Source organism: Notothenia rossii, assembly GCF_949606895.1.
Source record: "Notothenia rossii genome assembly, chromosome: 6".
NCBI lineage: Eukaryota > Metazoa > Chordata > Actinopteri > Perciformes > Nototheniidae > Notothenia > Notothenia rossii.
In genome coordinates this window covers 39,857,273-39,883,705 of record NC_136909.1, presented here as the reverse complement: position 1 = coordinate 39,883,705, position 26,433 = coordinate 39,857,273, and the positions used below count along the sequence as shown (strand labels likewise).

The following is a 26,433-nucleotide window of genomic DNA, read 5'->3' as shown; positions in this document are numbered from 1 at the left end:
AATGTCAGAGAACAGGGTTACGTTGGTAAGCTAACGTGTTGTTGTGATGACGTAATCAAAACGCGGCGACAAGCACGGCGCGCGACCATGCTCGCGGCTGGCTCACAGCCAACATGTCTGCCGCTTGGAGATATTTAAAAATATCAGAGAAAGAGGCGCGGATTGCGATTTGTAAAACGTGTTCAGCTGACATTTCTCGAGGGGGTGTAACTGCAAAGACTTTCACCACTTCGGGATTACTCCACCACTTGAAATCAAAACACCCGTATTTAATTTGTAATTGATTGTGGATTTTGTATCCAGTTTTAACTTTATGTATCTTTATACAATGTTTACTACTTTGCTTATGAGGACAGACAGCCTTATTTACAGATTCTTGAAATTCAATTGTAATTTCATTTGTAAATAGTTACATTCATGTGGATTTATCCAATTTGCACATTTGTATGCATGCACTTATAGGTGCATTTGTTGTTGTTGAAGGCCTGGCTGTTACAGTCTTTATTTACACTATTTTGTTGTAGGCCTACTGGCCTAGATGTTTATGTAGTTTTAAAGCACCTTGGCTTTGTTCTGAATGCACTTTGTTGTAGTTATCCTACAGTGAAAAGAAAATGCACTTGACTTGGAATGAATGTACTGTATGCATTCAAAAGTGCTGAAAAAATGTTTTATGGACCCATAATAGTGATTATTATTTAAGTTAAGTTTTGCCATAATCATTTATTTTTCCATAATCAGGCAGCTGAACAACATTGGTAAAAAATGTATACATTATATATATGTATATATATATATATATATATATATATATATATATATTTCTATTAATCATTTTCGGCCTTTCGGCATTCGGTTTTCGGCCAACTGTTTCCTATTTTCGGTATCGGCCAAGAATTTCCCATTCGGTGCTCCCCTAGCGTTTTCTATTTTAGCAGCAAATGCTGCAATTTCTGTGTCCAGTTCCATTTGTTCCAGTTTTAATAGCAGTGCATGTTTGTCCTTTAATCCAGCAGCTCTGGCTAGCAGGGCAGCCTTTTCAGCAGACGCTCTTCTACATGCTGAGGAGACTGAAGAGGTTTTTGAGCTCCTTGACTTGTGTGAAACATTAGAGATGCTGTCATGGGGATGAATCTTTGATTGTGCAATTTTTTCTCTTTTCCACACATCCACATCTTTCATACAATATTCAAAATGTGTCATTTTTGGCTCAAACCAGTCCACATGATCCTCCTGGCTCTCTTCCTCTGATAAAAGCTGTTGTACGGATTCATGAACACTTCACAAGTCATTTATATTTTGTTTGAACATTTCCAAAGCTTCATTCACATGTTCCACATTCCCATCCTCCACAAGCAAGGCCTTAATTTCGTTAATTTTCCTTGTGCATGCTCTTAATTTCCCACTGCGGGAGGCTTTGAGTGATTTTAACAATGTTTCTGCGTCAGCAGAAGTCCTGGGATCGTCCGACATTATTTATTTATTTGTTTTTAGGCCGTGCGCAAAAGACGTTGCGCTCCTTTAATGAGTCTCACAAAGCAGGCCTGGCTTCCTTTGTTGCACAAACAAATTCAATCACATTCTTTTCACGGACGATCCACAGGTATTTACAATCCTCCTCCAATGTGTGCATCGCCGTCATGATTTCCTTTTAGACTTTAACACGTCCGACAGTCCATTCAATGCGTATACGCATTTATTCAATTTATTTACTCACGACCGGCCCAGTCTCTCAGCTCCGGTGTGCCCCTCTTTTCCGGTGATCCAAACGGTGTGTGTCTCTTCCTTACGGAGTTTTTCTACTTGATGTAATGGCATAGAGGGTTTCCTCTTGCGACTATAGAGCGGGGTTGACAACACGCCATCCAAAACAATAAGCAGCCGAAGGTTTTCAGTCAAAAAGATGTAATTTATTAACAAAAAAGTATTGACTTAAATAGTCTCAAAATAAAAATCTTTAAACAATATTTCGGCAGTATGCTTTCCTATATAAACTAAACTATACTTTTTTTGCAGTCCAATTTGCAACACTAATGTCTGTCGGCAATTTGCGGTTGAGAAACTGTTCCGCTCCCCGTCTCATCAGGTCTCCGAGCATGCCGGCTGTCCACAATTACCTCACTTAAATACACACCGGAAAGTACACAGAAACAGATCATATTTACGATATAAAATAAACAATCACTTCATCAAAACATATTCACCACGGCAACACAAATCACCCCTCCATCATTAAATCATTTATCAAATTATGAATCGAAATAATAACTTTGTGGCTCTAACAAGAAGCATTTGGCGCAAAGTGTAGGAAAAGTGGATTTGAAGGCATTTCCCATTGACTTCAATGTTAAAAAAATAGTTTAAAAGCTGAATATTTAAAAAAGTATGAAATATTTTGAAAAAGGTGAAAGTTAGCCATTGATTGCTGAAAAGGCTGAATAGTTTAATATTTGAATGGTTTCTGTAGCTGAAAGTAAGCTGAAGTTATGGAGTGCCAAAGTATTGGCTGAAATAATAATAATAATAAGGGGAAGAATAAAGATTTGAAGAACTATAGTGGAATGCTGTAAACAGCATTCGCACTAATAATAATTAGGGGAAGAATAAAGATTTGAAGTACTATAGTGGAATGCTGTAAACAGCATTCGCACTAATAATAATAATAATAAGGGGAAGAATAAAGATTTGAAGCACTATAGTGGAATGCTATAAACAGCATTCGCACTAACTACACAGAATCACACTACACACCTACGCAATTATTACATTCAGGCAAACTGTAGAATACAACCTCTTTGGACAATTTATATACTTCTTGAAAACAAGCTACAACATGTAATACCTTGGAAAATGCTGCTTAATACTTTTTAATACTTTTTAATAGCATTAATTTTTGCTAAATTGACTTATCAACTTTTAATACTTTTTAAGACCCCGCAGACACCTTGATATGGTGCCCAATAACACTATATTCAATCAACAAAATGCATTCAGGTCCTTTCAGAAGGTGATTCAAGTGTCCAAGCTGCTTACTGATGGTCCTATCAGATCTCACTTCCAGCTCAGTTAAAGCATGTCCAATTTAGGTTCAGAGATGTCCACTACATAGCCAAAGTGCCCCCTGCTCGAGAGGGGTCTGCCTGCAGACCTGCACTCTCAGGACAGTTCCGGTGTAGTCTGCACTCTCAGGACACCTACACTGTCAGTACAGGAAGTGACGATTCTGACGAACACGTTTTTTCCCCGCTCCCCGAAAGACTCGTTTGATGGAAGTTTTAAAATCACAATGGAGACTCACCACGGAGGTGATGAGTCCGCCCACCATGCGCTTTGGGTCGGCCTTGGTCAAGCCCTTTTGACCCCCCCAGCCTGGTTCTCGTAAAAGTTGACTTTTTTCGCTCAAATGACACAATGGAGGAATGTAACGGGAGTTGACAGGGGACTCTGCCCGCCTCACGAGTGCCTATTTTCGGACACTTTTTTTCACTTTTCCCCGGTTTTATTTTTATAATTTTTTTGGCTATTTCACCCGGTTTCTACCGGGGACACCGCCCGGTCTCGGGTGTCCCCCCACGGCCTGTGTCCAGCCCCCCCCCCCCACTCATCCATATATTAACGGATTTTGACCATTTTTGTTGCATTTTTCTCCTCTCCTCTCACTGATCGAATGGCAAACGCGACCCACTGTCGGAGGGCCTCCGCGCCGGCCCGGCCTAGTGCCGGTGCTCTGGCGGTCGGTTCCTCCGAACTGCGGGTTCGACTCTGATGGCCGGGAGGGTGTGCTGCGTTGGGGTGGGGGACTTCCCCCTGCGTGTCTCTTCCTTCCCGGGCCGGCCGATATGAAGCGTGACCAAGACCATGACTCAGGGGTCCCACGGTGCACCCGGCAGACACGGTTGTTTCTCGAACCCTCTAGCGCATGGGTGCCCACACTTTTTTGGCCGGTGAGCTATTTTTGAAATGACCAGCTCACGGAGGTCTACCAACCAAAAATAAAATCCCAAATTGCAAGGGGCTGAATAACACGTTTTATTTATACTTGGGATAACTACAACAACTCTATTTGGGTTCTTGAACAGAAACAAATACATGAATACATAAAACAAAAAGGCATGTTAACCTCTCTCTCTCTCTCTATTTCTCTATCTCTCTCTCTATTTCTCTATCTCTCTATTTGTCTCTCTCTCTCTATTTCTCTATCTCTCTCTCTCTATTTCTCTATCTCTCTCTCTATTTCTCTCTCTCCTCTCTCTCTCTCTCTATTTCTCTATCTCTCTCTCTCTGTTTCTCTCTCTCTCTCCCTCTCTCTCTCGCTCTCTCTCTCCTTCTCTTGCTGACTGTCCCTTCATTTCCCTGTTAAGAAACACATAAAAACAAACAGGGTAAGAAACCTCTCTCCATGGTCCTGATATAATGCTGCAAAACGCAATTCAATATATTTAGGTGGGTCCCTACCATATTCTGATGACTTGCACTGAATGGAGTCCGTCAATGTTGCATAATCAGGACAGTAACTGCTGATGGCTAGTCTCAGACAGGCCTCCAAATGTTTATCAGTTAATTGGGAACGGTATTTCGACTTCACTATCTTCATTTGGGAGAAGGCTGACTCGCATAAATAAGTTGAGCCGAAGAGTGAGGTCAGTGAGGTGGCACATTTTCTGACGTTTGGATACTTTTCAACCCTGAATAAGTTCCAAAACTGTCCGGCATGGGCACGCGCCTTTCACTGAATGTCGGCCTGCAGCGACAACATCTCATCCTCCAGCGCAGACGGGTTCAGATGAAACACTGCTCCGATGTTTTGGGCCAGCGAATCAATATCATGGTCTTCACTAAACGGATAGCACATGAATGTGGCGATTGGCTCGAGCAAAGCGAAGCCTCGGAAGCGTTTCTCGAAGTCAGATGTAATGTTATTGACTTGCTCTGTGTAGCGCACACTGTCAAGGAGCGCGCTGTCCTTCCCTTGCTTCTCCAGCTCAGAGGCGATGTTTTTGAAGTTGGCCAAATCTTTGCGCTGCAGCTTTGAACACAGCAGATGCAGTCTTCGTTTGAAGGCATTAACTGAGCTGATCATGTCAACCACAGTTCTGTCTTTCCCTTGTAGCTCCAAGTTCAGCTCATTTAACATGTGTGTAATGTCTGTTAAAAACGCCAGATCTAACAGCCACTCCTCGTCATCTAGACGTGCGTACTCCGCGAGCTTGGTGCCATGGAGAAATTCCTTTATCTCCGGTAGAAGCACTCGAAATCTCTGGAGAAAATTGCCCCTGCTCAGCCATCTTACGTCAGTGTGTAGTAAGAGGTCAGTGTGAACACAGTCGGCATCCTCCAGATATGCACGAAACAGCCGTCTTTGAAGAGGTCTTGCCCGAATAGAACAGGCCACTTTAAGTGACACATCCATGACCTCTTTCATGTTCAGCATTTTTGCACAAAGTGCGTGCTGGTGTATGATGCAGTGATAATTCAGAAAGTCAGGGAATGTGTCATCCTCTCTGCATTTTGCGATGAAGCCATTACAACGGCCCACCATCGCAGGCGCACCATCCGTTGTGATGGAACTCAACTTAGACATGGGGAGTTTAGTGTTGTCAACAAAGTTTTTAAATGTCCGAAAAATGTCCTCGCCCCGAGTGTGTTCCTTCATTGGCAGAATTGTCAGCAATTCCTCTTTCGCCGTCATGTCTGTGAACACCATCCGGATAAAAACGCACAATTGCGCTGTATCGCTCACGTCAGTGGACTCGTCTAGTTGGAGTGAGAAACACTCGCAGTCTTCTATGTCCTTCCTGAGTTGCTGGGTCAAATCCTTAGCCATGACTTCACAGCGACGTGTGACTGTGCTCCGTGATAATTGGACGGCCTTGATAGCGTTTACTATTTCTGTTTTGTTTGTGTAATCCCGAAACAAGGCGTCTGCTGCTTCTACGAAGGCTTCTTTCACCATCTCTCCATCTTGAAAGGATTTTTTGTGTTTGATTATAGCGTGACTCACTCGTAGAGATGCTTCAGTGGCTGCCTTTGCGGTGGATGTCGGCTTTAAGAAAAGTGACTGCTGTCCAGCTAATTGTGATTTAAGTTCCCTCACCTTTCTCTTTCTTAACTCGCTACTCGGAGGGAAGTTGCTGTCATATGCCTTGTGAACACTCCGATAATGCCTCTCCACGTTAGCTTTCTTTGGCAGAGCGACACTTGCTTTACAAATAAGGCAAATAACCTTTGAATGTTACATCACAAAAAAATATTCTTCCTCCCATTCTGGATGGAAGTGGTATGTTTTTAGCTTTTTCCTCGATCCCGCACTCATTTTGTTGTTTTTATCTTGTTTATCTCTTTAACTTAATTTGAGTTTTCCCGGCATTTGACTGATTTTGTATCGCTTTGCATTCTGGATTAACAGACTGGAAAGTGATAGGTCGCTTTTTCTGTCAATCAAGTAAACTCCTGAATTAAGTGGCAGGGAGGCCAAGGGAGGAGGGATCAAAACCTGTTTTGTCTATTTTAACGGAGCTGGATTTTTGTTTTTATGAATGACTCGCGATCTACCAGCATTGCCCCTGCGGTCGACTGGTCGACCGCGGTCGACGTACTGGGCACCTCTGCTCTAGCGGGTGTAACTAAAATACAAGATGTCGTATTTATATATATAAATAAATATATATCTATATATATATATAGATGTCATCTATATATAAATAGATATATATAGATAATAAGTGTCACGATACGATTTTATTTTGTATTTGCGTGCATTTCCTGTTTGGAAAGTGGCGCTGTACTGATAGTGGCGATTTTATTTTGGAATTCTTAGCGCGCACTTCCTGTCCTGAGACTGGAGGTGTCCTCAGAGTGCAGGTGTCCTGAGACTGCTGCCTGCAGGCAGGCTCCCATGCCCTGCTCTGCATAACACCTCAGTGACTGCTGATCCTGCCCAGCAGAGGGGGTCCAAACATCCTTTATACTTTACCCGGATCTTTGCTATGAACCCTAAGCTGTAACCAAAAGCACTGTTGCAAATACTGCTGTTCAACCCAGTTATAAACCTTGTCAATTTGCCAAAGACTTCCCAAAAGTGAAAAATTAGAGCAATAATATCACTTATTGACCACTGTGTGGTAACTTAAAGACCTAATTAATTGATTAATTTACTTTTCTTGTATCCCATCCAATAAAAGCACTTTTACACATCATGTCAATATCCACCCATTAACACACACATACAATACACTGATGTGTGCATATATAATGCATATGTTGATGGAAGGCTGCCATACTTTAAAGGTCACATGTCATGCTTTTCCGGTTATTACCCGTCCCCTTGTGTGTTATGAAGGTTTTTCTGCATGTAAACGGTGTGCAGAGTAAAAACCCTCAAAGTACACCCTGTAGCGAGTAAAACTCTAAAACAGAAAATACCTCCCCAAAACGCCTCGTTGGTGAAACGTCATCATGACGTCATCATCCATTTGATTCTTCGTAAATGGGCCAATCCGTGGAGCCGTTAAGTAACGGCTCCGCGGACACGCAAGCCCCCGCTGATTGGTCCAAATTGACCAATCCACACACACACTCAGCGCAGGCAGCCCTTCTGATTTCTGCTCCCTGCTGCAGGCTGATAACAGACAGTTGGGATTGCACGAAATTCTCTCTGCAGACCCATTCTCACGGCTGCAGCGAGCCGTTTAGTGGAGAAAGTGAATACTGCTGAATACACATACTTTACAGAGATGCTGTATGCGAAACCAATGTGAGTTTGGAAAATTGCACAGTATTTTTCTATTTTAGTATACCTCAACAATGGAATTATGATCAGTGGAAATGGCCATGACATGTGACCTTTAACTTATCTAATGCTCATTCGCACCAATAGGCGCGTTCACACCGGAGTACTTTTCCCGTTTAGTTCCGTTAGTAGTACCCCTTATGTCGCGTTCACACCAAAAACAGTACTTAGTGCCGGGAAATTTTACCCCCATTTTTAGTGCCTGCTAGAAAGGTGGTACCAAAAAAGTACCAATTTCTATTGGCTGGGCAAATTGCAAACCACGCCCCGCAAAACTGAAAAGTTTTTTGAAGCCGCCATTGTATTTGCTGGCTAAGGTTGGGAACCGAAACTCGGTTCCAGATGAGAACCGATAAGAAAATGCCGGGTACCGGGTACCCGTACAAAATACACAATTTTGGTTCTGCTTAACGGTTCCTAAATGCGGTAGACCCTGTATTTTACCGGGTCCGTCTGCGCCGCGGCGCCACGGTGACCCGGTGGAATACAGGGTAGGCGGACTGGCCATCTGTGTGTTCTGGAGAATCACAGAATGGCCGGTCGTCAGCGGGCTGTTGACGGCCGGCTCGGTACGCTGCGGCCGGCACCACCCTTAATTTTTTTTAAACGGCATCATGTAAGTTGCGCTGACAGGCGACAGAGGTCCACAGTTGCCCCGCAGCGAGGCTCCCCCGCCCTCCCGTAGACAGTTCACGATCTCAGTCACTTCATAAAACCAAAGACGGTTCGCGGTAAACGCTCTAAAGTGAGGCTCCACTACACTAAAAAAGAAAAAGACAAGGCACAGTGTAATGCCTGTTAATAGCTTGCCACAGGCATAGCTCAGTTAAAATAAAGCGCAGCTATTATACAATACATTTGTATTGCATGTATATTTTTTATTTGTAAAAAATTCAGTTAAAGCTTAAAAGAATAAAGATATTTTTGTTATCCAAAAGTTTGACCTCTTTCTTTTACAATTTTGGAATCGAAACGGGGAATCGATAAGAACCGGAATCGATAAGCAGAACCGGAATCGGAATCGATACATTTCAAACGATACCCATCCCTATTGCTGGCATTAGCATTATTAGTATTTGCCCCGCGCACTAACGGAGAGAGAATAACTTATGGCAACACAAAATAAAACATGGGAGCGGTGGAGATGAGGAGGTGTCGGCGTTCTGGCGATTTACTCGGAAGGCTTCAGTAGAAGCTGCTGGGAGTCCCAGCACCTTCTAATGAAGCCAGTCCCTAACTCCGGGGACTTTCGGCTGGGGACTTCGGGTGGCAGTATAGAGTGGGGCAAAAAAGTATTTAGTCAGCCACCAATTGTGCAAGTTCTCCCACTTAAAAAGATGAGAGATGCCTGTAATTTTCATCCTAGGTATACTTCAACTATGAGAGACAAAATGAGAAAAGAAAATCACATCGTCTGATTTTTAAAGAATTTATTTGCAAATTATGCTGGAAAATAAGTATTTGGTCACCTACAAACAAACAAGATTTCTGGCTCTCACAGACCTGTAACTTCTTCTTTAAGAGCCTCCTCTGTCCTCCACTTGTTAACTGTATTAATGGCACCTGTTTGAACTCGTTATCAGTATAAAAGACACCTGTCCACAACCTCAAACAGTCAAACTCCAAACTCCACTATGGCCAAGACCAAAGAGCTGTCAAAGGACACCAGAAACAAAATTGTAGACCTGCACCAGGCTGGGAAGACTGAATCTGCAATAGGTAAGCAGCTTGGTGTGAAGAAATCAACTGTGGGAGCAATTATTAGAAAATGGAAGACATACAAGACCACTGATAATCTCCTTTAATCTGGGGCTCCACGCAAGATCTCACCCCGTGGGGTCAAAATGATCACAAGAACGGTGAGCAAAAATCCCAGAACCACACGGGGGACCTAGTCAATGACCTGCAGAGAGCTGGGAGCAAAGTAACAAAGGCTACCATCAGTAACACACTACGCCGCCAGGGACTCAAATCCTGCAGTGCCAGACGTGTCCCCCTGCTTAAGCCAGTACATGTCCAGGCCCGTCTGAGGTTTGCTAGAGAGCATTTAGATGATCCAGAAGTAGATTGGGAGAATGTGATATGGTCAGATGAAACCAAAATATAACTTTTTGGTAAAAACTCAACTCAAATGTGATTTTCTGGATTATGTTTTTTCTCATTTTGTCTCTCATAGTTGAGGTATACCTAGGATGAAAATTACAGGCCTCTCTCATCTTTTTAAGTGGGAGAACTTGCACAATTGGTGGCTGACTAAATACTTTTTTGCCCCACTGTATGTCGTGAAGTTGTTTGCGGCCTGCCAGTAAACCCAAAGCAGAAGAAGAAGAAGTGACGTCAGTGGCTTCTTTTGCGTAATCTTCCCTCAGGGAAAAGTACTCCGGTGTGAACGCGATTGGTACTTAGTGCCGGGGCACTAAGTACGGCAAAGTACTTGGTGTGAAAGCAGCTATTGACTATGACAACTGTCAAAATAATTTTACAGAGGTCTTTGTAGAATAAACTAAAAGAGGGTTCGACAGGTTGGCTAAGGCAGCCTTCTGGGCCAATATTATCAGTGTTAATTTAGCTTAAAAACCATTGATTGGATGGGAAAAAGGACTTCTGTAATACACAATCTGCTCGTTTAACAACACTCAACTTTGGCCACATCAGCTACAAAAAGGACAAAAGGGACATTGTCTGTGGTACTTTGAAATGGCTCTGTGTGAGGGTGAGTGAGTGAGTGAGTAGGTGAGTGAGTGTGTACACTAACCGTGGCCAGGCGGCTTTGGTTATTTTCTGCAGGACTTCGAGGATCTTCAGTCTACTCGTCTCTTCAGGTGGATCTGTGATCTCCAGGTATCCAAGCACCACCCGCTCCACCTGCCGTAGGTGTCTGCACACCGCCACGCCCATCCTGACCCCGCACACAAAACAAACGTACCCTTACACACTGCTGCAACACAGCCACCGAGCACATATCAAATGCTCCTACCTGTCTATGTACAGAGGCAGAGCCGAGGCATAGACGCGCCGCCGCTCCAACTTATGCTCCGCCTCCATGTGAGTCAGGACCAGACGGAGCACGTCGTCATGTCGACAGGGCTTCCTGCGTGATGAAGAGGGGGCGAGAGAGGAGGGGGGCTTCTCCAAAACCACCAACAAGTCCAAAAGACAGGATAGGACCGACTGCAGACAGACAGAGAGAGTCAGACAACGTAATACTTCATTATATATTCTGCTGACTCAAATGTTAATTGTAAAGTAAATATTGTATTCAATGTTTAAATTGCTTGTGTTTTGATAGGCTGGACAAGCATAACGTATATTTATATTGTGTATTCAATATATATATTCTATAGATATACAGTATATCCTTCATTATTGATATGTACAGTGGGGCAAAAAAGTATTTAGTCAGCCACCAATTGTGCAAGTTCTCCCACTTAAAAAGATAAGAGAGGCCTGTAATTTTCATCCAAGGTACACTTCAACTATGAGAGACAAAATGAGAAAAACAAATCCAGAAAATCACATCGTCTGATTTTTAAAGAATTTATTTGCAAATTATGCTGGAAAATAAGTATTTGGTCACCTACAAACAAACAAGATTTCTGGCAGTCACAGACCTGTAACTTCTTCTTTAAGAGCCTCCTCTGTCCTCCACTTGTTAACTGTATTAATGGCACCTGTTTGAACTCGTTATCAGTATAAAAGACACCTGTCCACAACCTCAAACATTCACACTCCAAACTCCACTATGGCCAAGACCAAAGAGCTGTCAAAGGACACCAGAAACAAAATTGTAGACCTGCACCAGGCTGGGAAGACTGAATCTGCAATAGGTAAGCAGCTTGGTGTGAAGAAATCAACTGTGGGAGCAATTATTAGAAAATGGAAGACATACAAGACCACTGATAATCTCCCTCGATCTGGGGCTCCACTCAAGATCTCACCCCGGGGGGTCAAAATGATCACAAGAACGGTGAGCAAAAATCCCAGAACCACACGGGGGGAACTAGTCAATGACCTGCAGAGAGCTGGGACCAAAGTAACAAAGGCTACCATCAGTAACACACTACGCCGCCAGGGACTCAAATCCTGCAGTGCCAGACGTGTCCCCCTGCTTAAGCCAGTATATGTCCAGGCCCATCTGAAGTTTGCTAGAGAGCATTTAGATGATCCAGAAGAGGATTGGGAGAATGTCATATATGGTCAGATGAAACCAAAATAGAACTTTTTGGTAAAAACTCAACTCGACGTGTTTGGAGGAGAAAGAATGCTGAGTTGCATCCAAAGAACACCATACCTACTGTGAAACATGGGGGTGGAAACATCATGCTTTGGGGCTGTTTTTCTGCAAAGGGACCAGGGCGATTGATCCGTGTAAAGGAAAGAATGAATGGGGCCATGTATCGTGACATTTTGAGTGACAACCTCCTTCCATCAGCAAGGGCATTGAAGATGAAACGTGGCTGGGTCTTTCAGCATGACAATGATCCCAAATACACCACCCGGCCAACGAAGGAGTGGCTTCTTAAGAAGCATTTCAAGGTCCTGGAGTGGCCTAGCCAGTCTCCAGATCTCAACCCCATAGAAAATCTTTGGAGGGAGTTGAAAGTCTGTGTTGCCCAGCAACAGCCCCAAAACATCACTGCTCTAGAGGAGATCTGCATGGAGGAATGGACCAAAATACCAGCAACAGTGTGTGAAACCTTTTGAAGACTTACAGAAAACGTTTGACCTCTGTCATTGCCAACAAAGGGTATATAACAAAGTATTGAGATGGACTTTTGTTATTGACCAAATAATTATTTTCCACCATAATTTGCAAATAAATTCTTTAAAAATCAGACAATGTGATTTTCTGGATTATTTTTTCTTATTTTGTCTCCCATAGTTGAGGTATACCTAGGATGAAAATTACAGGCCTCTCTCATCTTTTTAAGTGGGAGAACTTGCACAATTGGTGGCTGACTAAATACTTTTTTGCCACCCCATAATCCTGTTGTTTGGGCACATGCGCACGCTGCGACTGGCAGGGAAAAGTCTGGTGTCCTCCGTTTGGTTTGTTTTGTGTTTGTTTTAAAGGTTTTTAATGCGCCACCGACCTATTCGATAAAGCGTCTGTATGATTGAATGCTCCCTGCGCCGCTAGTCAAAATGGACATTCTTTATTCTGTGGATCGTATTCCTTCAATGTTTGGCATGTGATGTCAATGGGGCTGTCATCCGGGAGAGGACACAGTACACCAGAGATGTGCTGCTACAACTGAACATGGCAAGTCTGGCTCGCGTGATAGATACCACGTTACAGTTACCGGACATTATTCTGAGAAATCCAAATGAAGCCTGCGGTGCAACGGGGCATCACAGGAGGAAGCGGGGTAAACGCGGTGGCGTAAGATTACGCATGAGAAGGCAGCGGCTCCCTCGGATTCCTCTGCCCTCGATGATCCTGTGGAACGTTCAATCGCTGAGGAACAAGGTTGACGAGCTTCAGGGTAATGTTCGGTTTCAAAATAATTTCAGGGACTGCTGTGTTTTGGCTTTCACTGAGACATGGCTCACAGACTGTAACCAGGACAACAATCTGTTTATTGACGATTTTGGAGCTCCCTTTCGTCTGGATCGAAACGCGGGAGTGACAGGAAAAACTCAAGGGGGCGGAGTATGTTTGTACGTAAACAAACAGTACTGTAGCTCTGTGACTGTCAGAGAACACATTTGCACCCCAGATGTTGAACTTTTATCTGTTTCATTGCGTCCCTTAAACCTGCCCCGTGAGTTTCCCCAAGTTTTTATAACAATAGTGTACATCCATCCCAGGGCAAATGCCACCTCTGCCTCCAGCACTAGCTTTGATTTGGTGCAAAAACTGCAGTCAATTTCACCTGACGCACCAAACTTTATACTTGGGGATTTTAACCATGTGACCCTTAAAAAGACACTCACTAACTTTTATCAATATGTCTCCTGTCCAACCAGGCGGGATAAAACATTAGACCTGTGTTATGGTTCAGTAAAGGAAGCCTATAAGTCAGTCCCATTACCACCACTGGGCTCTGCTGATCATAACTGTGTGCATTTACTGCCCATATACAAAAAAGTTTTGAAGCGAGAGAAAACATTGACAAAGGACATAAATGTCTGGACAGAAGAATCTGTAGCTTGTTTGCAGGAATGTTATGAATGCACTGATTGGGATATGTTCAAAGAGTCTTGTGGTGCCGACTTGGATGAACTTGTTGATGTAACATGCTCATATACAGCCTTTTGTAAAGACATGATTATTCCGTGTAAGCAAGTTAAAATATACCCTAATAACAAACCATGGGTGACCAAGGCGGTTAAGTCCAGCATTCAGAAAAAGAAACAAGCTTTTAAACAGGGAAGTGCCTCTGATCTGCATGATGCTAATAGGGAACTTAAAATAGAAATTCTGAAAGCTAAACAGAATTTCAAATCTGAACTACAAAACAAAATGGCTGCCAACAACCTTGGCTCAGTCTGGAGTAGCATGAAAACCATAACAGGCCTGCGGGAAACAAAGAATAGCTGCCATGTGGCTCTGGATGGCTTTAATTCAGATGTTGAGTTTGCAAATGCCCTAAATCACTTTTTTTCTCGATTTGAAACATTTGATTTCAGTAATAATATATCTGAACTGAAGCTTAAACTTGAAGACCATAAGCATTTTAACACAGATCAGAGGGAAGTGGAAAAGGCCTTTCGTTTAGTAAAAATAAATAAGAGTCATGGACCTGACAACATCTGCGGTCGTTTACTTAAACTTTGCGCAAAATAACTTAGCCCTGTGGTTCACTACATTTTTAATATGTCTTTACAGACACAGCATGTGCCAAAGGTTTGGAAGGATGCTGTGGTAGTCCCAGTTCTCAAATCCAGAGGCCCCAAAACTCTTAATGATTTTAGACCAGTTGCACTTACAGTGGGGCAAAAAAGTATTTAGTCAGCCACCAATTGTGCAAATTCTCCCACTTAAAAAGATGAGAGAGGCCTGTAATTTTCATCCTAGGTACACTTCAACTATGAGAGACAGAATGGGGGGAAAGAATCCAGGAAATCACATTGTAGGATTTTTAATGAATTAATTTGATAAATTCCTCGGTAAAATAAGTATTTGGTCACCTACAATCAAACAAGATTTCTGGCTCTCACAGACCTGTAACTTCTTCTTTAAGAGCCTCCTCTGTCCTCCACTTGTTAACTGTATTAATGGCACCTGTTTGAACTCGTTATCAGTATAAAAGACACCTGTCCACAACCTCAAACAGTCACACTCCAAACTCCACTATGGCCAAGACCAAAGAGCTGTCAAAGGACACCAGAAACAAAATTGTAGACCTGCACCAGGCTGGGAAGACTGAATCTGCAATAGGTAAGCAGCTTGGTGTGAAGAAATCAACTGTGGGAGCAATTATTAGAAAATGGAAGACACACAAGACCATTGATAATCTCCCTCGATCTGGGGCTCCACGCAAGATCTCACAGCGTGGGGTCAAAATGATCACAAGAATGGTTAGCAAAAATCCCAGAACCACACGGGGGGACCTAGACAATGATCTGCAGAGAGCTGGGACCAAAGTAACAAAGGCTACCATCAGTAACACACTACGCCGCCAGGGACTCAAATCCTGCAGTGCCAGACGTGTCCCCCTGCTTAAGCCAGTACATGTCCAGGCCCGTCTGAAGTTTGCTAGAGAGCATTTAGATGATCCAGAAGAGGATTGGGAGAATGTCATATGGTCAGATGAAACCAAAATATAACTTTTTGGTAAAAACTCAACTAGACGTGTTTGGAGGAGAAAGAATGCTGAGTTGCATCCAAAGAACACCATACCTACTGTTAAACATGGGGGTGGAAACATCATGCTTCGGGGCTGTTTTTCTGCAAAGGGACCAGGACGACTGATCCGTGTAAAGGAAAGAATGAATGGGGCCATGTATCGTGAGATTTTGAGTGACAACCTCCTTCCATCAGCAAGGGCATTGAAGATGAAACGTGGCTGGGTCTTTCAGCATGACAATGATCCCAAACACACCACCCGGGCAACGAAGGAGTGGCTTCGTAAGAAGCATTTCAAGGTCCTGGAGTGGCCTAGCCAGTCTCCAGATCTCAACCCCATCGAAATCTTTGGAGGGAGTTGAAAGTCTGTGTTGCCCAGCGACAGCCCCAAAACATCACTGCTCTAGGGGAGATCTGCATGGAGGAATGGGCCAAAATACCAGCAACAGTGTGTGAAAACCTTGTGAAGACTGACAGAAAAAGTTTGACCTCTTTCATTGCCAACAAAGGGTATATAGCAAAGTATTGAGATTAACTTTTGTTATTGACCAAATAATTATTTTCCACCATAATTTGCAAATAAATTCTTTAAAAATCAGACAATGTGATTTTCTGGATTTTTTTTTTCTCATTTTGTCTTTCATAGTTGAGGTATACCTAGGATGAAAATGACAGGCCTCTCTCATATTTTTAAGTGGGAGAACTTACCCAATTGGTGGCTGACTAAATTAGGGATGCACCGAATATTCGGCCACCGAAAATTATCGGCCGAAAATTGTTAAAAAGGCCCTTTCGGCTTTCGGCCGAAAGTCAGCTGAACACGTTTTACAAATCGCAATCCACGCCTCTCTCTCTGATATTTTTGAAATATCTCCAAGCGGCAGACATGTTGGCTGTGAGCCAGCCGTGAGCATGGTCGCGCGCCGTGCTTGTCGCCGGGTTTTGATTACGTCATCACAACAACACGTTAGGTTACCAAACTTATAGGTGCATTTGTTGTTGTTGAAGGCCTGGCTGTTACAGTCTTTATTTACACTATTTTGTTGTAGGCCTACTGGCCTAGATGTTTATGCAGTTTTAAAGCACCTTGGCTTTGTTCTGAATGCACTTTGTTGTAGTTATCCTACAGAGAAAAGAAAATGCACTTGACTTGGAATTAATGTACTGTATGCATTCAAAAGTGCTGAATACATGTTTTATGGACCAATAATAGTGATTATTATTTAAGTTAAGTTTTGCCATAATCATGTCTTTTTCCATAATCAGGTGGCTGAACAACATTGGTAATGTATACATTATATATATATATATTTCTATTAATCATTTTCGGCATTCGGTTTTCGGCCAACTGTTTCCTATTTTCGGTATCGGTTTCGTCCAAGAATTACACATTCGGTGCACCCCTCGACTAAATACTTGTTTGCCCCACTGTACATCAATTCTAATGAAGTCATTGGAAAAACTAGTCAGAGCTGAAATCTTAAGGAAGATTGAGCAAGCACTCGATCCCATGCAGTTTGCTTACAGGCCACACAGAGGAGTGGAGGATGCCACGGTCACCTTATCTGACTTACTTTTTAAACACTTGGAGGGAATTGATCTCATGCTAGACTTTTATTTGTTGATTTTTCCTCTGCTTTTAACACAATTCAACCTCATATTCTAATTGGCAGACTTTTAGAACAATTTGAAATAAGCAATAATATTATGGGCTGGATTCTTGATTTTTTAACCAATAGGACACAAAGAGTGAGGATGAATGGGACCTTATCTGATCAAGTCAGTTCCTCCACTGGCTTCCCACAAGGATGTGTCCTTTCACCACTATTATTTATACTTTACACCAATATGTGTCAAAGTAGGTGGGAAAATAGGACTATTTTAAAGTATGCAGATGACTCTGTAATTATTAGTAGGCTCCAGGACAATGAGACCAGCCACGGCCCTGTCATTGATGACTTTATCAGGTGGTGTGAGGAGTCCTATCTACAACTGAACATAAGCAAAACCAAGGACATGATCATTGATTTTAGAAGACATCCCTACATACATGAAGTCTTCACAATCCAGAATCAGAAAGTAGAATTTGTGCAATCATACAAATATCTCGGGACAATTATTGACTCAAAATTGAGCTCTGATCCAAACTGTGAAGCTGTGTGCAAAAGGGGGCACCAGCGTTTGTACTGTCTTAGGAAATTGTCCTATTTTAACATTGACAAAACCATGATGATTATGTTTTATCGTGCTTTTATCGAGTCAATTCTGTCTTTCTCGCTAATGTCATGGTTTGGTAACCTGACTGTAAAGAGCAGAAACTCTCTGAGTCAGATAATAAAGTGGTCCAGCAGACTGATTGGTGAGCCACAGCTAAACCTGGAGACCCTGTACCTCAAGCAGTTACAGCGGTTATCCAGCTCCATATTAGACGATGACTCCCACCCTCTGCACTCAGAATTCAAGCTTTTTCTTTCGGGCCGGAGGTTACTCGTCCCAAGGAGTAGAACGAAGCGGTATAAAAAAAGTTTTATCCCAGCAGCTACTGCACGAATTAACACATCATAGGAGCGTCACACAGATGCCTATTTTTATTTATTTATTTAATTGTGAATTTTGAATGTCCATGTTGTACTAGTGTTTTCCTTCTTAAAATGTTTTTCAAATATTTTGAGATTTGATTGAGCAGGGTATACTTTTACTTTTACTTGTCCTTTATTAGAGATGTGTCTGTTGTTTGTGTTTGTTTTTAGTGTCAGGATGGAACCCTTGTGTCTTTTTCTCTGCAAACAGAATCTACCTAAGGGTACAAATAAATAACCTGAACCTGAACACTGTATATATTCACTTTTTTGAGTGTTTTGTTTATCTTCTATTGCTGATATGTATCTTATAGTTTTTTAATTTTTGTTCATATTATTTTCTTTTTGTATTTTCTTCTAATTCATGTGCAATGTTTTTTCTTAATGCTGCTGTGAAGAAAACATGTCCCAAATTGGGATCAATAAAATATATATTTATCTTATGTTATATTTGAACACATGCAAAAGTTAACAGTTTGGAATATATTCTTTTTACACCCGATATAAGTTCCACTGTGAGTTGAAATTCATATTTGTGGGTTAAATTGTTACAGACTGTGCACCACTCAGCCTCACCCAGTCCTCTCACCCACTGTTGGAGTAGAATTCTCCTTAACGAAGTGCTGGGTATTAGAAAAGAATACAAAGTATTATTAGTAGGGATGTAACGATATACCGAATGTCGCGGTATCGCGGTAAATAAACTTCCCAATACCGTCGTGAGACTGACAAAATCTACCGCGATTTAAAAAAAAAAATAATAATTTAAAACACTTTTTTTTTTTAAACCTTTATTTAACCATGTGGTCCCATTGAGATCATCGATCTCTTCTTCAAGAGAGACCTGTCCAACATGGCAGCAAGTAGGTTACAACATGAAAATAAAACAACAGATAACACAAAAGGACATCGTATTTACAGGGCTACATTTACACACCTAGAGACATTGACAAGTACCAACCATATATTTATATCTCGCCATGTCAATAAGCCTGGCGTTAGACTTTTTCGCTGTCCGTCATTTTGACAGACAGGATCGTAAAATATCCGTCATAATCCCTTATTACCCGTCGGGTCTGAACAGTTCACGATAGAGCATGTTCGTGAACTGTCAACCGGGGGGGGGGCGGTGTTATGCCGTGTATGCATGCACCTCGCGGGACGCGCACAGCATAAAGCAAAACCTCCCAGACATGTATTGATCTGTACGGCAAAGTACGGTTTGGAAACTATATCATTTCCTTTTGGAGGGCATGCATAACACGGCATAACACCAGAGCCTGGCTCTGGGGGTACGTTGGCGCTGTTCCGAGTTTGTTCTAATCTGTCAAAATGACAGACTGCTTTCAGATTTTTCCGTCATTGATAAATAAAATATTCGGTTAACGCGACCACTGGTGTCCCAGCAACATTAGTACCAAGCGAGAGAGTTGTTTCCAGAGCAGGGGATATTGTAAATGCCCAAACATCCCAGCTTATAAATACCTGGAAATGTGGACATTCTCATATTCCTAAAAACCTGTTTGATGATGCTGAGTGAGTGACTAGTGAGTTTGAGTTGAGTTACTTGAAAAACTAAAGTGAAACTTGATTTATTTTATTGCAGGGTCTGATTATTAAATGTCCTTGTTTATTTGTGAGATGCAGTGGCATAAAGAAAATGCTTACTTTGTTTGGTAGTACTAGTAGGTACAAAAACACTGGTTTTCTTGTTCCAGTCTGTTACTGTCACTTTGTTTTTGACACTTTAAAATACTGCTATCCTACAAAAATGCTGTAAAAATCTGATTTATTATGTAATAAAGAAACATTTTCCGAGTGAAAAAATGTTTTATTGAAAAAAAAAAATGTATGAATTTTTTTCTTCCCTTTATCATTCAATATTGCGATAAATACCGTACCGTGGACTTGTTATCGCGATATTATCGTACCGTGAGTTTTTGGTATCGTTACATCCCTAATTATTAGTATTCAGTAAAATAAGTGTAATGTTAAGGTGTGTACAGTATTGGCCCAGTGACTGTGTGTGTGTGTGTGTGTGTGTGTGTGTGTGTGTGTGTGTGTGTGTGTGTGTGTGTGTGTGTGTGTGTGTGTGTGTGTGTGTGTGTGTGTGTGTGTGTGTGTGTGTGTGTGTGTGTGTGTGTGTGTGTGTGTGTGTGTGTGTGTGTGTGTGTGTGTGTGTGTGTGTGTGTGTGTGTGTGTGTGTGTGTGGAGAAAGGTTCATGCAAGGACAACATATGGGTAGCTTGAGAGCGTGAATATTAGAAAAAACTATCATAATAATAATATAATGATACAACTTTATTTATATAGCACCTTTCATGCAAGATGCAGCCCAAAGTGCTTTACAGAGTAACGACACGATACTTAAGAAACATAATTTAAAAAAAGTTATAAACAAACGGAAAGAGTTATATCACAGAACCATAAAACAATCAAACATGAACAGTGATACAACTACCCCAAATTAGTAGCTCTTTGTTTTACTTTAAAATACTCCAATGGAGTTTGCTGTTCCAAGATCCAATGGGAGGCTGTTCCACAGCTTGGGGCCATAGGCACGGAAAGCAGCCTTTCTTGTAAAATGCTCTAGGTACTTCTAAAAGAAATGCATAGGAGGATCTGAGTGTCCTTGTAGGTCTGTAAAATGAAAGGCAGTCACTGATGTGTGTAGGGGCAAGGTTATGTAAAGCCTTGTAAATCATTAAAAGCACTTTAAAATCAATTCTGAAAGACACCGGTAACCAGTGCAGGGATGGCTTCAAAGTGAGATTCAGGTACACAACCTGTAAGTATTCATTGTTGTTTGTGTATTTATGATGTTTAAAGAGCAACTTGCAGGTTTTTCAAACGCGTCATATTACGTCACATGGGGGAGTTAACTTTCTCGGACTCGTTCTCTGCCCAATCCGCGGTAGTAGTTTGTAGATTTGAGTGGTTGTGATTTAGTGAGCTGGTATTTTTTCGGTGCATTTCACCATTTGTAATCATGGTGAGCTTGTGTTTGTGCAGGTTGCACAAACTCAAGCCTGTCTTCAGGGCATCGAGTCCACAGTTTCCCTCACGGGAAAAGGACCGGAGCTAGCGTTCGTTCCTGGGTGCGTTGTGCATCCACCTCCCTGCAGCACATACTCCGTCTCCACAGCTTTATCAAGAAACTGTATTACATCTCTCTCCCCCCTTTCGCTGCTCTCTCTCTCCCCCCTTCGCTGCTCTCTCTCCCCTCCGGTACACGGCACCGTAAGACATAGTGTGGAGTTGCATTAGGTAACGCTGTGGTGGCTGTACTGCTCCAGCCGTCTCCTTTGTATTTGTTTGTTTCCCCCTGTCTGTGTTGTTTGTCTGGGCGTGGTGGCTGTCACTCCTGGCTCCCGGCTCAACCTCCACTCACCTGCTGCAATCAGCTGTGCACCCTCCCCGACCACACACCTGCTTTCCATCAAGCCATTTACAACGGCATATCAACGGAGGCTCCACAACCTTTCTCCGCCAGATCGTCAAGTATCAGCCGTATCTCGCGTCTCCCCTCCGGTCAGCACCGTAGTGTGGAGTTGCATTTGGTAACGCGAGATACGGCTGATACTTGCGCATTAGTTTCTGTTATGGATCAGTATCAACAGTCCTGCCAGTAACGTTACTATATTATCAATGCTACTTTAGTTATAGCCTGATATATGATAGTTAACTTTATAATGTTGTGATGTGACTGACGTTAGCTAACATGCTAACGCCGGTCACTCACCAAGACAGCTGCTCTGTTCTCCACTGGTTCTCCTAACACCAAAGCTCCATTTCTCTCCGATGGCCGTTATTTTTTCTAATCCTTGGCTGCTCCTGGTCTCTTGGATGCCTAGCAGGCTCCTAATTAAAATCATATGCATTCGAATATATATTTTCAACCTCTTCTGTGTCAAAACTAGCATTGTGATCCATGTTTATTCATACCCATTACGTCACACGCAAGAGGTCACGTGCGGAGGCTTTTTTATGCGGAAGTGAAAATGTCTTACTAAAACGACGCTAGAAGTCACTGTAGTGTATATTTCTGTATATTTTTGGGAAAATCTAGTGTATTCATCATTTTCCTACACATTTATTCACAGGTGTCTCTAACCTGCAAGTTGCTCTTTAAAACAAACAAGGTATCTACCACGACTGTTTAAATGGCTAAACGTTTTTCGGACTACTACGTTGGGATCGCAGAGAAATGCCCTCCGCAGACCCATGCTCACAGCGTTATAAACCTTTTTCTTACTCAGTATCAAGCCACACTTATTGTTTTTACTTCGGCTGTGAGTGTTTGTGTGTGCTCAGGATGAGTTTCGCTTGTTCTAGCTGTATCGCCGAGAGGCTCGTTGCTGCGATCTGCTGCGAGGAGCGGACAGGCTTCCGCTCCTCGCAGCAGATCGCAGCAACGAGCCTCTCAACGTCCCGACCAATCAGAGCACACTGGGCTCACAGGCAGGGGCGGGCAGGAGCTCCAACAAGCCGCGTAGGACAGAGAGTGAATACACATACTATACAGAGATGCTATATGAGAAACCAATGTGAGTTTGGAAAATTGCACAGTGTAAATCTATTCGAGTAGACATCAACAATGGAATTATGATCAGTAGAAATGGCCATGACATGGGACCTTTAAGAATAAAACTGAATGCATCAGACTATGATCGACTGCAGTGCATTCTGTGAACCTGCTGAGACTCTACGTGCTGAAGAGATCCGTGTTCATATTGTAGCCCAAGCCTGGACAAGCCAACCTGTTTTTATACACAACAGGCCCACTACATGAAGTGCTATTCCAAACCAACTCGTGGAAAGTGGCAGTCATTAAACCCTCCAACAGGAGGTCTGCCTCAGTCCTGACTAACCCCCCTCACTACCTGATTCTGTGCATGCCGTTTGTGGCTGTGCAAACATTTACTAGTAAACTGCGCAAAATAAGATAGACATTTAATATTGCCATACTGATGTTAGGTTACATTGTACCCATGTCTAGTCTAGAAAAAGTTAGACCTAATTTGACCGTAAAGTTTTATATATTTAGAAACTGAGTGTTAACCTCTAACCCTGTCAAGAACTATTTTATCTGAGGGTCTTAAGTTGGTTTCTAAAAAGGCCAGCGCGTGCGTGTGTGTGTGTGTGTGTGTGTGTGTGTGTGTGTGTGTGTGTGTGTGTGTGTGTGTGTGTGTGTGTGTGTGTGTGTGTGTGTGTGTGTGTGTGTGTGTGTTTGTGTGTGTGTGTCAGTCAGGGTAGGATTTTCACGACGGCCATGGCCGTCGTAGCCCCTCGGTCTGGCCGTTATGCCCCACAAATAATTGCACGTCCTACGGCCACCATGGCCTGTGTGCCCCTCACACTGTTAAAATCTCGAATTTGCTTTAAAAGCGTCAGAACAGTGTTTTCTGAACTGTATTATGCTGCGTTCACAACGGACGCGATGCGAATATTCTCATCGCTATAACCGCTGGAGTTTCACCGCAGCTGTCAGCTGTGTTTACTCCTGTCATTCAAACAGGACGCGCTGGAGAGGGGGCGGGGCTTATTTCAATGTAAATACTGTTCTGGAAACCAACTACACAAAATTAACCTATTTTACAGTGATTTAATTGTAATACACGTTCAAAATAATGTTGAAGTAACTACATACTGATACCGGTTAGTAAAAAACATGAATTAATTCTTTGCCAAGTCTGCAGACAAGACGGCAAGCGAAAAACCTTTTAAAATGTGTGTTTTCTGAATGGATCAATAAGGCTAAACTAACCTGTAGCTGCTCCGTCCACACTCACAACAACGTCCTAAGTTATTTATTTATAAGCTCCAAATCCAAATGTTACCCTCAATGGCCTTTGTTCCCTGGCATGTGGCCTTTGCGCCCTGAAAAAATGTAAAATGTGTGACACCAAAGGTCAAATGGCCTTGCCCCTAAAATGACGAAATTCCAAGCCTTGTGTGTGTGTGTGTGTGTGTGTGTGTGTGTGTGTGTGTGTGTGTGTGTGTGTGTGTGTGTGTGTGTGTGTGTGTGTGTGTGTGTGTGTGTGTGTGTGTGTGTGTGTGTGTGTGTGTGTGTGTTACCTTGAGTACAGCAGTGTCTGTAGAGTACAGATGTTTGAATAACGCCTGGTAGAGAACTTCTGCTCTGTTGAACTGACGCAGATCAGCAGCAGGCTGAACACAAACACAAACATCATCATCACCATCATCATCATCACATGTACTGCACTGACTGGAGACCACTGACACCGACGCAGTGTGACGACACAACTACACTCACAACAGAGTCACCACTGTAGGAACAGATAGAGCTGCAGTATGGTAGAGATAATGTGCAGCACACATTATCCAAGTGTTTTATCTCCCCCCAATATACAAGTAAATAAAAGTATTGAAACTTGTTATTATTATTGTGATCAATACGTTGAAATGTTTTCATTTATTGAAAGCAGTAATACAGTCTAAATACGGTATATATATGTATTCACACTGTGTGTGTGCATAAGAGCGTGTTCTCACCGTGTTGAGTACAATGTGATGCAGACAGCGTACTCCCAGAATGCAGTTCTCTTGTCTGAAGTGGTCTGTGAGGAGGAGGGAAGGGGGAAGGAGGCGAGACAGGTGAGGGGAGAGAGAGGGACGAGTCACCTAAACACAGACAAACACAGTTAAAAATGTAACACTTGAGTGGGACATTTTCAATGCGCATGGATGTAAACTACATTTGAGCTTATGAACGCATAAACAAATTATGGATGAATCAAGGTCAAAGGTCAAACCTGCAGGAGCGTCCACGCGAACACGAGCTTCACTGCTTCATAGCGATGCCACAAGTCTCTGCAAAGCAAACAAACAAATATACACACACACATGAGGACCCTCCTTGACCTTGCAAATATTGCAAATATTAAGTAACAGATCCTCACTTGGTCAGTTGAGGCTGCAGGATGTCCAGGATTCTTCCGAGAATTCCTCTGTTCTTCCCTTCCTCTTCTCCCTCGTTCGTCTGACTCCCGCCCCCCATCAGGAGGTGGGGGGAGTCCCTCCAGCCCCCTGTCCTCAGCAGCGCCTCCTGCAGGCTCCGAGCCCCAGCTCTGGAGGAGGAGCTGGTCCAGGGCTGGTCCTGAAAGATTGAAAAAACTTACCATTTGATTTCATGGTTTGTTATTTTCAGATTTTATACAGTATCTGACACCCCGTTTACACGAGAACAAAACGGGTTGGATCCGCATAGTTTCTCTTGCGTATAGCTTTCATTTACACGAGGGCGTAACAAAACGATAGAAACGGACCCCACAAACGATAACGGGTCCCAAGGTGGATAGATTTGCAGACTAAACGGTCTGGGGGGGTCCAACGGCTCTGTGTAATCGCCACTATACGATCATTTCCTGAAAAATAACGATAGCCCCGCCTAGCCCCACCTGTCCTGCTCACCCCTACTACTCGCTGCTTTTGGTGTATTTTGTGGCCGAAGTTACAGGCCCGGCATATGTACTACAGCGTGTCCAGCGCTTTCGAGCGATCTTGTGTGGAAGTACAGCGCCACTTACAGTCCCGGCATATGTACTACAGCGTTTCCATCGTTCTCGTGTGAACAGACACGTCAAATGAAACGAATACGTGAGAACGGAAGACTTTTTTGAAAACGCATACTGTGCATAAACGCAAACGTTGCCGTGTGAGCAGCACCTTAAAGAGGAAATATTATTTTCAGCTTCATATCAGTATGTAGTGTCTCTACTTTAAAGAGTCCTCTCCTGCTGATGTTCAGGTGTATATCAGTATGTGGTGTCTCTACTTTAAAGAGTCCTCTCCTGCTGATGTTCAGGTGTATATCAGTATGTAGTGTCACTACTTTAAAGAGTCCTCTCCTGCTGATGTCCAGGTGTATGTCAGTATGTAGTGTCTCTACTTTAAAGAGTCCTCTCCTGCTGATGTTCAGGGGCCGTATTCACAAAGGATTTTAGGGCTAAAAGTAGCTCCTAACTGGCGAATTTAGGAGAAACTCCTAAGCATAATGGGCGTGTCAGTCTTAAATTTAGGACTCCTAATTTTATTCACTAAGAGCAATTCACAAAGTATTTTAGGCCTAAAAGTAGCACCTAAGTCTGGGAGAGCTTAAAAGTCCTCGAGAGGACTCCTAACTCAGTAAGACCTATTCACAAAGAATCTGAAAATGGCTGAGAGACTAAATGTTTTGGAGACAATGGAAGACTGTGAATTGATCAAGAGATATAGGCTAAATCGTGAGGGTATCAAACTTGTTGTGGAAT

At 42.7% G+C, this 26,433-nt stretch overlaps 1 protein-coding gene across 4 annotated transcripts in view; it reads right to left on the bottom strand.

The window, feature by feature from the left end:
• Positions 1-26,433, bottom strand: part of tti2 (TELO2 interacting protein 2) — a 51,906-nt gene that overhangs the window by 20,182 nt on the left and 5,291 nt on the right. For 3 of the 4 annotated variants that reach the window (XR_013809435.1, XM_079688562.1, XM_079688561.1), the window contains 6 exons: positions 25,084-25,280; positions 24,937-24,994; positions 24,677-24,805; positions 24,239-24,331; positions 10,767-10,960; positions 10,545-10,688 (listed from right to left, as the gene is read on the bottom strand). Coding sequence is in view for 3 of the 4 variants with exons in the window: in XM_079688562.1 (XP_079544688.1) it covers positions 10,545-10,688; positions 10,767-10,960; positions 24,239-24,331; positions 24,677-24,805; positions 24,937-24,994; positions 25,084-25,280 (815 nt within the window). In the remaining variant the exon portion in view is untranslated. Of the gene's footprint in view, positions 1-1,984; positions 2,122-10,544; positions 10,689-10,766; positions 10,961-24,238; positions 24,332-24,676; positions 24,806-24,936; positions 24,995-25,083; positions 25,281-26,433 lie in introns of those variants that run through there. The other variant, XM_079688563.1, reaches the window with a different exon arrangement.